At 39.9% G+C, this 15,758-nt stretch overlaps 1 protein-coding gene across 7 annotated transcripts in view; it reads right to left on the bottom strand.

Moving 5' to 3' along the window:
- The window catches only part of MSI2 (musashi RNA binding protein 2), a 538,668-nt gene that overhangs the window by 162,592 nt on the left and 360,318 nt on the right, over positions 1–15,758 (bottom strand). For all 7 annotated transcript variants that reach the window (XM_075264907.1, XM_075264910.1, XM_075264909.1 and 4 more), the window contains exon 8: positions 524–606. In XM_075264907.1, the coding sequence (XP_075121008.1) occupies positions 524–606 (83 nt within the window). The remainder of the gene's footprint in view (positions 1–523; positions 607–15,758) is intronic.

Below are 15,758 nucleotides of genomic sequence, written 5' to 3'. Positions count from 1 at the left end.
ATGCTGTACACTGGCCAATCAATGCTGGTCAATGTATTCCTATGAGAAAAAGTAAGCTCCCTCGTAACTGCAAGCTGCCAGCTCTCCTGACTAGCAAGGACGAGCCTGTGGCAAATCAATGCTGGTTCTGCAGCAGGCTTGTCCTTGCTAGTCGGGAGAGCTGGCTGCTTGCGGTTACGAGGGAGCTTACTTTTTTATCAGCGCAACTGTAAGTGCTGTGCAGTTAAAGTGCACTGTCCCCATAGACTATAATGGGGTCTGTGTGCTTTAACTGCACAGCGCTCCTTCTAAATACTCTCCTCCTGCTATTCGTGGACTTGGTGACTCTCCTTTAGTCGAATAGTGGTTTCCCCTGAAACGAGCATTTTTTCCCATAGACTATAATGGGATTCGATATTCGATCGAGTAGTCGAATATTGAGGCTCTACTCGAGACGAATATCGAATCGCGAATATTTCACTGTTCATGCATCTCTAGAAGCTAGTAATACAATTATTAGGGGTTATTTGGAATGAGAACATACCATTTTGTTGTTTATTTCATGAAAATGAATCTCACAGACTTTCTCCACGACGTCTTCATTTTCAAAGGTTACAAAACCAAAACCTGCAAAAAAAGAAAATTATGATGTTTACTGAATAAAAACTAAAAAAAGAAAATCCAGCATCTTTTGATGTACATTCATTCAGGTGAAACCACCACACTCAAAGTAATGTAACATAAAGGGACTCCCAGCGAGTTAGCAATAAAAGCAAGAAAAAACACAAAGCATGCTCCAAATGTATGAGATCAAATATTTCTTGGTGACATTATCTTTGTTTACCAGCAAGTAAATGAAGACAGTAATGTGAACATACAGGGCTGCACTTCAATGGCTTAACTCATTGTAATCATGTTATTATAACGAACGCCTAAATATAATACCAGGCATTAACTGTATGAAGCAGAGCTAGAACGAAGTAGCGGAACATTGTTCTTTATAAAATGTCCTAGTATAGAAGCTTGCGGCCTACATCTCTGAAACAGAAGACCTAACTGTTTAGATCTCCAAGAAACTCACCGTGTACCAATCCCTACAAAGGGACTACACCATGGCCACCTACCTGGAGAGAATACGCCACCCCAAACACAGACAGACCCTGAGCCGGTACAGACTGAGCGCCCACAACCTAGAGATAGAGACGGGGCGATACAGGCAGACGTACAAGCCACCGGAGAACAGACTGTGCCAGCACTGTGACCAGGGGGCCCTAGAAGACGAGACCCACTTCCTGCTACACTGCACCAAATACTCAGCCGTGAGGGCCGTCTACTACCAAAGACTCTCTGCCCACATCCCAGACTTCATATCTGCAGACGAGAAGAGGAAACTCTACATCCTACTGGGAGAAGAAGAGGCCACTGTGGTGATCGCTGCCCAATACGTGTCCAGCTGTCACCAAATAAGAGGAAGATGAGACTCCACGGACTGTAATATTTATCCCAATACACCCGCCCCACCCCACCCCCATCTCCCCATATAGCGGTCACCAACGAAGAGGAAGATGAGACTCCACGGACTGTTATACCCCAAACCAACCGCCCCGCCCCACCTCCCCATATAACGGTCACCAACGAAGAGGAAGATGAGACTCCACGGACTGTTATAACCCAAACCACCCACCCCACCCCCCCATACCCACCAGTCACCCACCAGAGTCCAACTCCCCCCCACCACCACTTTACTAGCTTTGGCAATGCCAAATATCTATTCGGACATGCCAATAAAGCTTTTTTGATTTGATTTGATCAACCAAGCATACATGTTTATTACTATAGAATATAGAAAGAGGGGAATTAGAGACTGCCAGATACCTTTGTTAAAATCTAATATCCCCCCCCCCCCTTTCCAAATTGAACCAAAGACTTATCTGGATGGCACCATAAACATAAGATTATTGGTGGAATTTACCATGTGATCTAAGAAACAAGAGACAGCCCCTGAACAAAGACTGTTCTGATGACATGTATCTATTGCAAAGGACATAAAAGGTTAATGAAGTGTATTGTAGACTAAGGCCCTGTTCACACGGGGCACGGGACCGCGTATTTTGGTCCTGATTTTGACGCAGGAAGCAGAGTCAGAATAGGACCAAAATGCGCCTGCTGCGGCTTACAACAGTCGCGGCTTCCCGCTCCGGAGTAGGCCCAAACAAATGGGCCTAGACTGGAGGGTGCTGTCGTGAGGCAGCCGCTGGGGCTAAATCAGCCCCGGAATCCACCTGAAGAAAGGGCAGTTCGCTTCTTTTTTCTGCTAGCGGGAAGAAACCACTAGCGGAAAAAAGAATGTTAGTGGTCTGCTTAGACCTCTATTGTGAGGGGGCGGATTTTGAGGAGGATTCAGCGCCAAAATCAGCCCCCTCTTGCCCTGTGTGAACGAGCCCTTACAGCTATGAGTATACAATCCCTATATGCCCTTATTTGTTTGTATAGAACATTTTGATATTCTTACTCATAATTTCCCTTTCCATGGTGTGCAAGCACTTTTAGTGCAAAGACATAAGAGTCACTACTGTGCAGCATCAATCATATGTGAATAGGTGTTTACCCAAACAGTACAACCAGAGCCTGGAGGTCATGTCTTAGAGAGTGATGGTGAACACCTAACAAAGTTGTTCCCAATCCCAGCCAGCTGCTTCCTAGGATGTGCATGCAGTCTGGAAAATGGCCTATATACTAAGATAAATCCATTCCAGTAGTGCACCTGCTTATTGCTCCCTTATTAATCACTATGAAATAAGTAGAAATGTAGTACAGTATGCAACACTGCAAAGCACCACAGTACAGAACCTGCCAACATACAACTCTAAAGTGCAAACAATAATATATTTCCCAGCTCAATTATAAATAATTCATTTTATCACATTTATTTTCATCATTAACAAGTGTCATTGATGTTGTGGTTTATTTTTAACCCTCACTTGCTCAGACAATTCACTGTTTTTCATATGAAGATAACAGAAACAGTGACACCTGGAGGCTGAAACAATAAGCCAAACAGATAAATTAAATAAATACAATATTGTTCCTTAAAAGGGTTGCCATGGGTGTTTTGGGTAGGGTGTCATGTGACCTTAAACAGCGCTCAGCTCTTCCCAGTCGCTCTATTCCCTCTTTCCTTTCCAAACTTACAGGTAATTAATTACCTGTGTGATCGGGGCTGAGAAGTGACCAAGAGGGTGGAACAATACTTCCCATCCCCTGACCCATCATTAATGTATCCCATATCAAATTACAACCCTCTGGACAACCCATTTAAATCGATTCTTCAGTTCTATCAAATAAATTGCTGAAATTCATTCTATTTACTTGCAGTGCATAAAATTCAGTCCATGGTTATGTGATGGACAATCCATGACCATGTGATCACACCTCTACCCTGTAATGATGTGCACCTGTGTGTCCATCACGTGACTATGGACTGTATATCATGTGACTATAGATAGTCTATCACGTGACTATGGATAGATTTTTATTCACTGGAAGTAAGCAAAACAAATGAAAGCAAACAGAAATCTACAAAACTTTGAGGAATTGATACAGAAAGTATATTACGAAATTAATTTGGTGGGGCAGGAAGGAGAAGTTTATTCAACTCTGAGTGCAACATCTGTCTTCTTTTTTCCTTAAAGAGTCGGTGTGGCCGTCAGAACTAATTGCTAACAGTATTGGCGGCCGCTTTTGTCGCTACAAAACAAATGGGAAATATATAGGAAGTTCTTATACTTCTACCTTCTACTCAATCCACTCCTTTGGTTAAAAAAATGCAACAAAAAAAGTTGCTGTTCTGCAATGTAGGGCCTGAGCCTAAAAGCTTTTTCTGGCCTTTTAGGATTGATGACCAATCCTTCGTATAGTTAATCAATGAAAGATCAGCAAGGGTCTGACACTCGAACCCCTGCTGATCAAGTGTATGCAATGTATGGACATATTGGGTCTAGGGTGGGAACTGCTCTTACAGGAAATCTGAATTCAGGTTATCTTTGGAAAATCTATTAAATAAGTATTCCACTGTATGTAATGTATACTGTATCTCCTAACTATCCTAGTAACCAATTCCCTCCATGAGAGAACAGAGTTAAGTCTGTAGTGTATTAAGAATAATTGCCTCTGTGCTATCAAATTCACAGCAGCGCACATCAAACACATAAAGGGTTATAAATTACAAAGCACAAACCACCAGGAAAACACCCTTCTCAAACCCCCACAGTCATGGAGGCAAAAAAAAGAAGAAAAAAAATGACTTTTTTTTAAAAACTAATGAGGAAAAGTTAATGGGATCACCAAGCACACATAACACTACTTAGTGGTTAGCAAGTGCCTAGGAGCACTGGAAGTGTTAACAGTGCCTGTTATTTATACGGGTCAGGAGACAAGAGGACTTATATCTTTACTCTCAAAGGGAAGCAGCCAGTGTGTAATAAGAACTTCTTGGTTCAGGGCAGGTCTGCACTTGTCTTTGAACACTCTAACGCGGTCAACCTTAAGGGTCAATCAGCATCCGGAGATGGTTATTTGTCCCTTTCTTCCTGAATGACTTCCTCTAATACCTCATCAGGACATCCTGAGGCCCTTATGACGCTATTAAAGTTTGAGACTTGTGACCTGAGCACTCGTCTCCCTCTCGGCAGCTGAATCTAGAAAGGAAGACAGATTTGGCCCAGTTAAAGGCTGTTTGATGCCTGCTGCCTACCCATCAGCTATGCAGTGTATTTACTCATCCAGGCCCTGAATCTGCCAGACAAAGCCACATGGAAAGGTTTTTGGCAGGCAGCTCCAGCTCTGCATATCGATTCCCTCTTAAAAATCAACACACTGTCATTTTCCTAACAACTGCTCAATACTTAAACAAATAAAACACGAGGGGGAACAAAAAAGCGTGCGCTCTCCGAAGGCAGCCTGAAGCACGGTGAGAGAGCCAACGGCTGCTGGAAAAACCAAGCACCCAAATTTAAATAGACATCTTTCGATGTTTGCGGCATGAAAGTAATGTCACAAAACGTTGTGCTAGAATCACATATACAAGGCAAATGTGTGCAGAAATATATTTACAGACATAGCAGCGCTAATCTTCTGCTATTGGTTAGACTGCTGCAGCACTTACTCTCAGTTTAAAGCAAATGTGTCACTAGAAAGTCACTTTTCGGTTAAATCAAGATTTTATACTAAACATTTGCAAAAATGTATTCCAATATTTTTTCGAATCCTTTATGTCACTATGTATATTTATAAAATGTCCTAAACGGAACACTAAGCCTAATATTATGTTTTTAATTAGTGAAAAAAATAGATGATGTATTCCCTATTAAGGGGGCTTTTAAGCTCATTTACACGCTAAAACTAACATAATCTGTCACAGTATGTACATGGAAAATTCTATATAAAAATGGACAAGCTATACTTTTTTCATATGGTTCTGCATGGCATAATTTGAAGCATATCTAGAATGAATAGTCAAAATGAGCGCAAATAAGTTGGTGATAGCTACTACTTGCTTTGGCCAAGGATTCTCAAGACAGTAATTTGGGAGAAAATCTGGACTCGAGCAGTCACTGACATGTGTGGTTCTATATCGGAAGTCATGATAATACAGCTTTTTTCACCTTTCCTTTCTTAACATGCCTCTGGGCATAGTTAAGAGTATCTAGCTTTTGTCATTATAGATAAGAAATGCCACTCAAAAGCTACACAGTGACAGTCTATGCTGGGTGTCAGGACCAGAGAGGGGCTGCTATTCAATTCTGTATTTTAAATGCAGTACAATGTTATATTCAGCTTCCTTTATGTGATCCTTTGTAAGATACTAACTGGTAAATGAAAGTTTCAAGATGGAAGCAACATGCAGCAGATACAGAAGCAGAGAGATAACAGGTCCCTTACAAGGGACAAGAAGTGCCAGTCCTGCTATATGTGTGCGCTTGTCACTCAGATACACTATTGTGTGTGATAGACTGACCCAAAATCCTAGGGTATTGGGAGCTGAAGAATAACTTTTAATAGGTACCGAATGGGGGACCTAAGCACAACATCACGGTGCCATATTTTCTACGTGGAAAAGTGACAGCACTTAGGCGGTTAATTGCAGAGATGTATATATGTGATTGACACCAACACTAGTGGTTGTGAAATCTATGCATGGCAGCATGTCAAACACTGAGCACGAACAGAGAGATATATAAATTAGTTTTTTTTATATACTGAAGTCTATATAAATGGATGCCCTTTTCACAACAGCTATGTACATCTGTTTTTTTGCCGTTCGTTGTGTTTCTTTTATTTTTTTGAATGGACGCATGAAGTATATACTAAAAACGTAAAGTGAACCTAGCCTTAGAATGTAATACTTCTAGGACAGGTAAGTATTACATGTGTACATTCTCTGCAATGTGCTGCTACATACACACTATTAAAGCTAATAAATTGTTAATAATAAGATGGCATTAGACACAAATGTCCAAAAGCAAATGACAGAGGAGGGTTTCCTTGCCCGCAGCAAGACAACCTCACCTCCCTAATCCAGAGGTGTGTTATTTATGCACCTGTCTTCTGCATACAGGAATGTTGCGGCAGCTGGCGCCCGTAAACTGTAATAAAATGCCTTTCACAAAATGAAGAAATGTGACCAGACAAGCCAAGCATAATGATATTAAAGCCTGTGTCAATTAATTTTTCTTCCTCGTGATAAATGAGCCCCATTCTGTCCATTAATAATGAAAGAAGAAACAAGGAAAGTTGACAGTGGCTTAATTTATTTTCTTAACTTGCCTGGTCATATCTCTTCTTGTGCTGCTAAGCCTTTCTGGAGCTGTTGGGAATTGCTGCCGCGGATAAATAGATTGCTGTGAATCATTGTGGCCCTAGTTTCTTCACACATTCCCCTAAAATCAGAGGGGAAGTTGCTTAAAAAGCCAAGCAGCACCTGAGACTAGCAGCCATTAGCACAGCAGAAAATATTACCTTCACATACTGCTGACCTTCCGCAGGCAAACAAACATTCTTATTAAAGAGCATTTCCCAAAAATATAGAAAATAACCTGAAAACGCTCTGTAAGTTCCTCTATTCGGCAAACAACACACCAATATACAACCTCTCTATGACGGTGTTCATCCAGTTTACGTCAGATTTTGATCATCCATAATCGTCCTTGTGATCATTCATATTAACAATTACTCCAATGAATCCCTGGGGCTTGTACAAAGTGACAAATGATGGGCAAAGACCGGCCTATAATGCCAAACACTTGTACTTTCCGCTGAACATAGCCAAATAGCTCAAACGTGACTGGTTTCTATCGCATTTATACTATATGAGCAGCTTCAGGCCCATGCACATGAGCAAATATGGTTCTGAAAATCTAGACCATATATTGTCCCATTATCTGGACTGTATGTGATCTGGAAGCTGGGACTCCTTAAAACAGAGTGATCTATGATGGTAGGGATGCCTGCCTCCTCTAATAGATACTATGTATATTACAGGACAAAGGAACTGCAAGGAATCACGGGCTCCTACCATCTCAGATCACTATATTGTAAGGATCACAAGTCTCTGGACCACATACAGTACACGAAATGTGGACAATATATGGACCTGTTTTTTGGTCCGGATCCTGAGGTGGTCTCCACCTCAGGTTCTGGACCAAAAAACCCTGTGTGAACTTACCCTTAGATGAGAGAAAACATCCTATAAGCAGAGACATCTTGGCCCACATCTAAAGACAATAAGACATGAAACCAGTAACTCTTACTTTGGTATCAATACTGTACCTCACTTGTGTTGTGAGGTTTCCCAAGGTTACTCAAGGGAGGAGGTATTTTTGTGAAGTGGGGCACTACTTTCAACTAGAACAGTTTTATAGCAAGTGTGATAAAACATTTTGTAAGTTGAAAAAAACATCAAAACAACATGAAGCCCTGACATTTTCCAACTCTTTATAATACAAACAGTTTTTGGCAGTTGCTGTAAAGCACATATTTTAAGATTGTGTTTCGGCCCTTGGGAAGTCTACACAAAGAGAATAAACAATCTTTGCAGAGTATGAAGGCTCTTCTCACTCTCGCCCCCCTCTATTAAAGCTTTGTGTGCTTGTTTGTAGTGCAGCCATTCCTATTGAGCAAGGATGGCATCAAGCTTATAGTACTAGCACATCTGCGCTACACATAATGGGCTCACGTAGATAGTTTTTATTTCAGTACCGAAATATAATTTTCTAATAGGCTGAAGGTGAACAGTGCCTACAAGCATGTCTATCCATGTGCCCATACCAAGCCTTTGTATTAATGACATAAGTAAATCACTACTACTTCACTATTGCCGATTAATGCTAAAAATGTGATTTACCTGGATCAGAACATAAAATAAGTCAAATTTCACAGAAATCCTTTCAACAAGTGTGGGAGCAACCCAACACCAATAGACAAAAAGTAGCCGCACCCCATGATCTTCGCATATCTAAATATCATATACATTTCTATACAAATTTTTATATTCTATGGCATTAGGTCTTTTTATTCTAATATTTTGTAATGTGCTATTGATTTTATATTATTCATCAACAAATAAAGCAAAAACAAAAAAATCCAAAGAGTATTATAAAAGCATCCGAGATGGAAACAGGCTAGGATTTTTCGAATCTAGAAGCTTCTGCTCTTTTTTCACATTTCGAATTGTCTGAGTTTTCTATTTTATACTATTCTGTTCCAATAAAGCACAGACAAAGTAAAAGTGACTGCTCAATGATGAGGATCTGACTGACCAAATCATTCCAACCAGTTTCAGCTTGTAGCATAAACCGAGTCCCGCTGTATGCATTCATTTTCAGGCAGCAAGACAGCAGACGTGAACATATTATAAGACAGCACCTTTCTCAGTCTTCTTCTCAAACCTCAGGTTGCTTGAAAATATGACATTATATAGTTTTACCATTTTTTTTTGTGTATGTGAATAGTAACAAAGAAGTTGGTCTGAATGCAACAAACCTGGTTTAAACCAAATACAAAATAATTTTCATCAAATTTTCTCAAATCCTTTCTGCTGCAGGGTATAACATTTTCTATTGTTAACATGTTTTTGTAAGTATATACTGAAAAAAAAACCTGACAAAAAACAGTATTATGTACATATTTGCTCAATCAGTTCATTTTAGGCCTTAAAGGGGTTGTCCACTTTCAGACCAATATTGGCAAACAAATGTACAATAATAAGATATACAATTTTCCAATATACTTTCTGTATCAATTCCTCACAGTTTTCTAGATCTCTGCTTGCTGTCATTCATTCTGTTACTTGTAGTGGATAAAACTCTGACCATGGTCATGTGACTTACGGTCCATGGTCATGTGATGAGCACTCCAGTGGTTAGCGCTGGAGTCCTGGGCTCGAATCCAGAAACAACATCTGTAAACAGTTTGTATGTTCTCCCCGTTTCTGTGTGGATTTCCTCCCATTCTACAAACACATACTGATAGGGAAATAAAATGTTCATTGTGATCCCTATATGGGGCTCACATTCTAAATTTTAAAAAAACCAAAACAAAAAACATTTGTCAATAGGCATTGCATCTTATTACCAATCATGTCATTGTAATCCTGGACAACCCTTTCACCTAATACAAATATTCTTTGTGTAGCCCTGAAATAAAAAAAAAAAGCTGGCTACAAAGAATTTTATATTAAAGTGATTCCTAATGTCTGAACTAGTCACTAATCTTTCAACAAACTTTACATAACTCAGTTGTGCAGGAGAATATAAATTCCTATCATAACATCTTATGAGAAAAAAATGCTTCTTTCTCCACTTATCAGTTCATTTCCTTCCTGCATTCCAAGCCATAAACTGATATTCTCTATAAAATCTCTGATGAATCTGCCTTGGTCTCTCAAGAGGGATTACAGCTCCCTAATGCATGAAATTACATCTGCCCACAGAAATCAGAGGAGGGGAAGAATTGGAAAAGTGACAGACAAGTAAAGACATAGGAACAAATACAGGCCAATAACCGAATACAGTAAGCTTTTTTTAAATCTCTCCTGAAACATTTTATTTCCATCAATACTTTTCAGTACTTGTCTATGAAGTCCTGTATGCTGTTTTCGAGTGAGAGAGAGGGTTGCAAATGGGAGACATCATAGCAGATCACCCACTAGCTCAGGAACAATTGAAAAATAGAGGCAGAGAGCCCGCAGAAGGAAAAACTGCTAAAATACAAGTCATATAATGGGCCAAACCAGTGTTATTCTATATGTACTGTTATTCTATATGTGCTGTCACATGACAGCTTATTTTCAATTCGTATCTAATGGGTTGAAGCATTAAGCAGCATGTTTAGGTTCATGCTGAATGAAGGAGAAGTCTGGAAAGCTCATGTGACTGACTGTTCGACTGAAAGAATCTAGCACAACCGATCAATAATCCTTCCCCCAATACCATTTGTTAAGTTGTCTGGTGCAGTCTGATGGCGCCCAAACAGGCAGTAATTGACCAGATTAGGCAACAATTTAATGCCTACGACCAGCCTTAGTAGGATGACATATACTGGAGAACAGTAATATATCCTGATAAAACAAAGGTCAGTCTAAACATAAAGGCTGCCCTGCCATTATTCAGCCTTCCCCAAGACTGCAGTCTTATTTAATCTCTTGCAATAACTGTACTATATAGTCAAAAGGCAATAGGCAGAAGATTTTGTTAGCCATCACCTTTTATTTTACAGGTTCATCTACAAGACGAATAGTGAAGCTGGAAAAGAGGGTAAATATTAGAATTGTGAAAAAGCTTCATCTATCCTGTATGTGTATTCTATAGGGAAGAAGCTGGAACTGTTCTTAATACACACTACAAGCTGCTGGGAGCAAAGGCTACTCATTGTCTAGATCAGTGATGGCGAACCTTTTAGAGCCCGAGTGCCCAAACTACAACCCAAAACACATTAATTCATCTCAAAGTGCCAACACGCCAATTTAACTTTAATACTGTGCGGATCCACAATTGCGGACTAGCAAAATATGGTCATATGAATGGGGCTTTACAGAGCTTCAATTATACAAACAACTTTGTACTGAAAGGTATAGTTTGCATTTGGCATAGTTTTGAACAATTAGGCTAAGGCCCGACGTTGCGGAAAAGCAGCTTTTTTTTGTTGCAGTTTTTTTGAGCCAAAGCCAGGAGTGGATTGATCAGAAGGTAGAAGTATAAGAACATCCTAAATATATCCAATTTCTTTTGTATTCATTCTAGGGTTTGGCTCAAAAAAGCGCAACAAAATCTGCAACAAAAAAAAAGCTGTGTTTCCGCAACGTGGAGTTTCAGCCTTAAAGTTCACTATTTACATCACACAGGATCTGTTTTATAGTGACCGTGCCATGTTATTACAATCTGTAGTAATATCACATGTCTACTATAAAACAGATACTGTGTGATATAAATAATGAGGGGCCCCCACACAGTAAAATCTGCACCACAGTGGTCCATACACAGTATAGTCTGCTTCACAGTGGCCCACACACAGTGCATTTTGCTCCACAGTGATCACCACACAGTACAATCTGCTGCAAAGTTGCCCCCACACAGTGTAATTTGTTCCACAGATGGTGCCCACAGAGAGGGCTCTGAGTGCCACCTCTGGCACACGTGCCTTAAGTTTGCACCATGGGTCTAGATATAAGGATCCCTCTCCATAAGCCATTATCACAAGCATATTTCAAACCATATGTTCATTTTTACAGTAAAGAGAACACAATACACTGTACCCTATGACACTACTACAGTCATGGCCAAACGTTTTGAGAATGATACAAATATTAATTTTTACAAAGTCTACTGCTTCAGTTGTTCTAATGGCAATTTGCATATACTCCAGAATGTTATAAAGAGTGATCAGCTTAACAGCAATTACTTGTAAAGTCAATATTTGCCTCGAAAATGAACTTTATCCCCCAAAACACAATTCAACATCATTGCAGCCCTGCCTTAAAAGGACCAGCTAACATCGTTTCAGTGATTGCTCCATTAACACAGGTGTGGGTGTTGATGAGGACCGTGGTGGAGATCAATCTGTCATGATTAAGTAAGAGTGACACCACTGGACACTTTAAAAGGAGGCTGGTGCTTGGCATCATTGTTTCTCATCTGTTAACCATGGTTATCTCTAAAGAAACATGTGCAGTCATCATTGCACTGCACAAAAATGGCCTAACAGGGAAGAGTATCGCAGTTAAAAAGATTGCACCTCAGTCAACAATCTATCATGTCATCAAGAACTTCAAGGAGAGAGGTTCCATAGTTGGCAAAAAGGCTCCAGGGCGCCCAAGAAAGACCAGCAAGCGCGAGGACCGTCTCTTAAAAGTGTTTCAGCTGCGGAATCAGGCTACCAGCAGTGCAGAGCTTGCTCAGGAATGGCAGCAGGCAGGTGTGAGTACATCTGCACGCACTGTGAGGCGGAGACTCTTGGAGCAAGGCCTGGTCTCAAGGAGGGCAGCAAAGAAGCCACTTCTCTCCAGAAAAAATATCAGGGACAGACTGATATTCTGCAAAAGGTACAGGGAGTCGACTGCTGAGGACTGGGGTAAAGTCATTTTCTCTGATGAATCCCCTTTTCGATTGTTTGGGACATCTGGAAAACAGCTTATTCGAAGAAGACGAGGTGAGCGCTACCACCAGTCTTGTCTCATGCCAACTGTAAAGCATCCTGAAACCATTCATGTGTGGGGTTGCTTCTCAGCCAAGGGAATCGGCTCTCTCACAGTCTTGTCTAAAAACACAGCCATGAATAAAGAATGGTACCAGAATGTCCTCCAAGATCAACTTCTCCCACCCATCCAAGAGCAGTTTTGCGATCAACAATGCCTTTTCCAGCATGATGGTGCACCTTGCCATAAAGCAAAGGTGATAACTAAATGGCCCAGGGAACAAAACATAGAGATTTTGTGTCCATGGCCTGGAAACTCCCCATATCTTAATCCCATTGAGAACTTGTGGTCAATCATCAAGAGACAGGTGGACAAACAAAAACCTACAAATTCTGACAAAATGCAAGCATTGATTGTGCAAGAATGGACTGCTATCAGTCAGGATTTGGTCCAGAAGTTGATTGAGAGCATGCCAGGGAGAATTGCAGAGGTCCTGAAGAAGAAGGGTCAACACTGCAAATATTGACTTGCTGCATTAACTCATTCTTACTGTCAATATAAGCTTTTGTTACTCATAATATGATTGCAATTATATTTCTGTATGTGATAAAAACATCTGACAAAAACACACATAAAAACCAGAGGGCAGCAGATCATGTGAAAATATAATATTTGTGTCATTCTCAAAACTTTTGGCCATGACTGTAGTGCAGCAAATAATTTTTGGATCACAATCATATTATGGTATAGTTGGCCTTTTTTGAAGGGCAGAAAGAATTTCTTTAGTGAATAGCCTGTGATCAGCAGGATCCTTCTGCCACCCATGTACAAGAGGACCAACAGCATGTCACCACCAACTGGGGCACATTAGGTGGACATTCTAAAAGGGAATCAAAAGAACACTAGGCAGCACTACAAAAATATGTAACAGCAATATCTAGTGAAGGAGCATATTTTTTATGATGCCAAATGAAAACTTTGTAACAGTAAATTGAATACATTGAAATGTACATGCCAATCATAGCAGGGAGGGATGGTGGGGACTGGGCTCTCAGAAGCATAGCTCTTTGGTGGGACGAGAGCCAAGGGGATGCCCTTCTTATACCATACAGTTCATTATCATTAGCATTTCAGGAAAACACTTAATATCACAGTAATGCAAGAACCAATTGGTAGGCATTTTACTCACGTGAACCCCAGCGGTCTATCAGTGCTTATAGTTCTATAGGGGCTCAATAGACTCCTTTATAAAATGAAAAGGGTCATGGTGTGTATTGTTAATAAATTTGAATTGGGTTTTACAACGGTAAAGATATTAAATCCAGAATAATAGTAAGTATGCTTGACCACTGACCAAGCAAGAGATAGTCTATATCCTCCAGGAATAAAAGAGATGTGGCAGAGCTATCTAGAGATACTAACTGATGCTCAGGCCACATATAAACATTGCTGTCAGGTTTCTAGCCGCTCCGTAAACACAACTTTGAAAATATTACATTACTCCGTCACATCAAAGCCCACTTTATTGTGTTTGACAATACGGGTAATCACATACCATATGCTGTAATCTTTTGATAAGAATTTGTGTTGACATTTTTTATTTATGTAATGACATGGGCACAGGCTGGCTAGCATTTCATTTGCTAAATGAGAAGTATTGTAAATTTCCCTGCCTTCTGATTTTCCGGGCTCTAGGGCTTTACTTTATGAGCTAATCACATTCCCAAAGGTCTAATAAATAACAGTCCAGGACAAATCCCACTGCAATCTTTCATTGCTGTGTTTGTATACAAATGCTAAAGTGATTCATAGACATAACCATTTTAATAATGATACGACTGAACAATCATCATCATATGTGTGGTCCAAAAACAATTAGCAATAATAAAATCCAAAACTTTTACACTTGTTTAGTTTGTTAGATAGGACACGTCAGGTCTCTGCTTATATTCAGTATGAATATTCTCAAGTAAATAAAAATACATTGACAAGGGAAATGGTAATGCTTAATCATTATTTTACTTATGTATTTACAGCAGGAATAACAGAGGAATGATAGAAAGCAGAGATGTCTCAGTATTTTATGAGGAATACAAGTATTTATTGACACTGCTGTCAAACTATTGGATCATTTAATATTGTTACTATGAATGGATTCTTTTCATACCATTTTCTCTGTGGACAGCAAGGAAGCAGAAGATCCCAATGGAAATTAGAATACATTAAGTTGAAGTCAGTTGTATAAGAGGCTAAATAGAGATGAGTGAGTAGTATTCGATAGAGTAGGTATTCGATCAAATACTACGGTATTCGAAATACTGGTACTTGGTCGAATACCACGCAGTAAATGCAGTAAATATTCGATTCCCCTCCCACCTTCCCTGGTGCTTTTTTTACACCAATATCTGTGCAGGGAAGGTGGGACAGGAAGTAGGACAATGTAGACATTGGAAAAAAAAACGTATACAGTCATTAGCTGGCTAAATCAGTAGCGGCAACAGCAGCAATAATAATCATACTGGGACTTGGGCATGTTAGATGCCCCCAGGCTTGCTTCCCCTGCTGTCCCAGTTGCATTCCAGAGGTGTTGGCATCTTTTCCTGAGGTGTCATTGTGGACTTGGTGACTCCAATTGGTCGAATTTTGGTTTCCCTGAAACGAGCATGTTTTTCCCATAGACTATAAAGGGATTTGATATTCGAACAAATAGTTGAATATTGAGGTCTACTCGAATTGAATTTTTGAATATTTCACTACTCGCTCATCTCTAAGGCTAAATAGTGATAAGGGAACTAAGCATACTATTGAAACAATAAAAATAAATAAAATAAAATAAACCTACTAAATGCTAGGTTCACATCTGCATTCGGGTTTCCGTTCCCATAGACTATAATTAGGTCTATCGGGTTCACCCAAAAAGTGTGAAAATGCATAGAGAAAAGCGGTGCCTGCAGGACTTTTCTGTCTGCATTTTTCAAGCGGAATGGGGAATGGAGATACTGGTGTGAACTTAGCCTTAAACCAAATGTCCATTTATATATACTTTAAGGATCAAAGGTAAAAAATATCCATAGGATCAATTTGCTATATC

The sequence above is a fragment of the Leptodactylus fuscus genome, chromosome 2 (assembly GCF_031893055.1).
Source record: "Leptodactylus fuscus isolate aLepFus1 chromosome 2, aLepFus1.hap2, whole genome shotgun sequence".
Lineage (NCBI taxonomy): Eukaryota > Metazoa > Chordata > Amphibia > Anura > Leptodactylidae > Leptodactylus > Leptodactylus fuscus.
The sequence above is the reverse complement of the archived record's forward strand: the minus strand, read 5'-3'. Positions and strand labels throughout refer to the sequence as shown.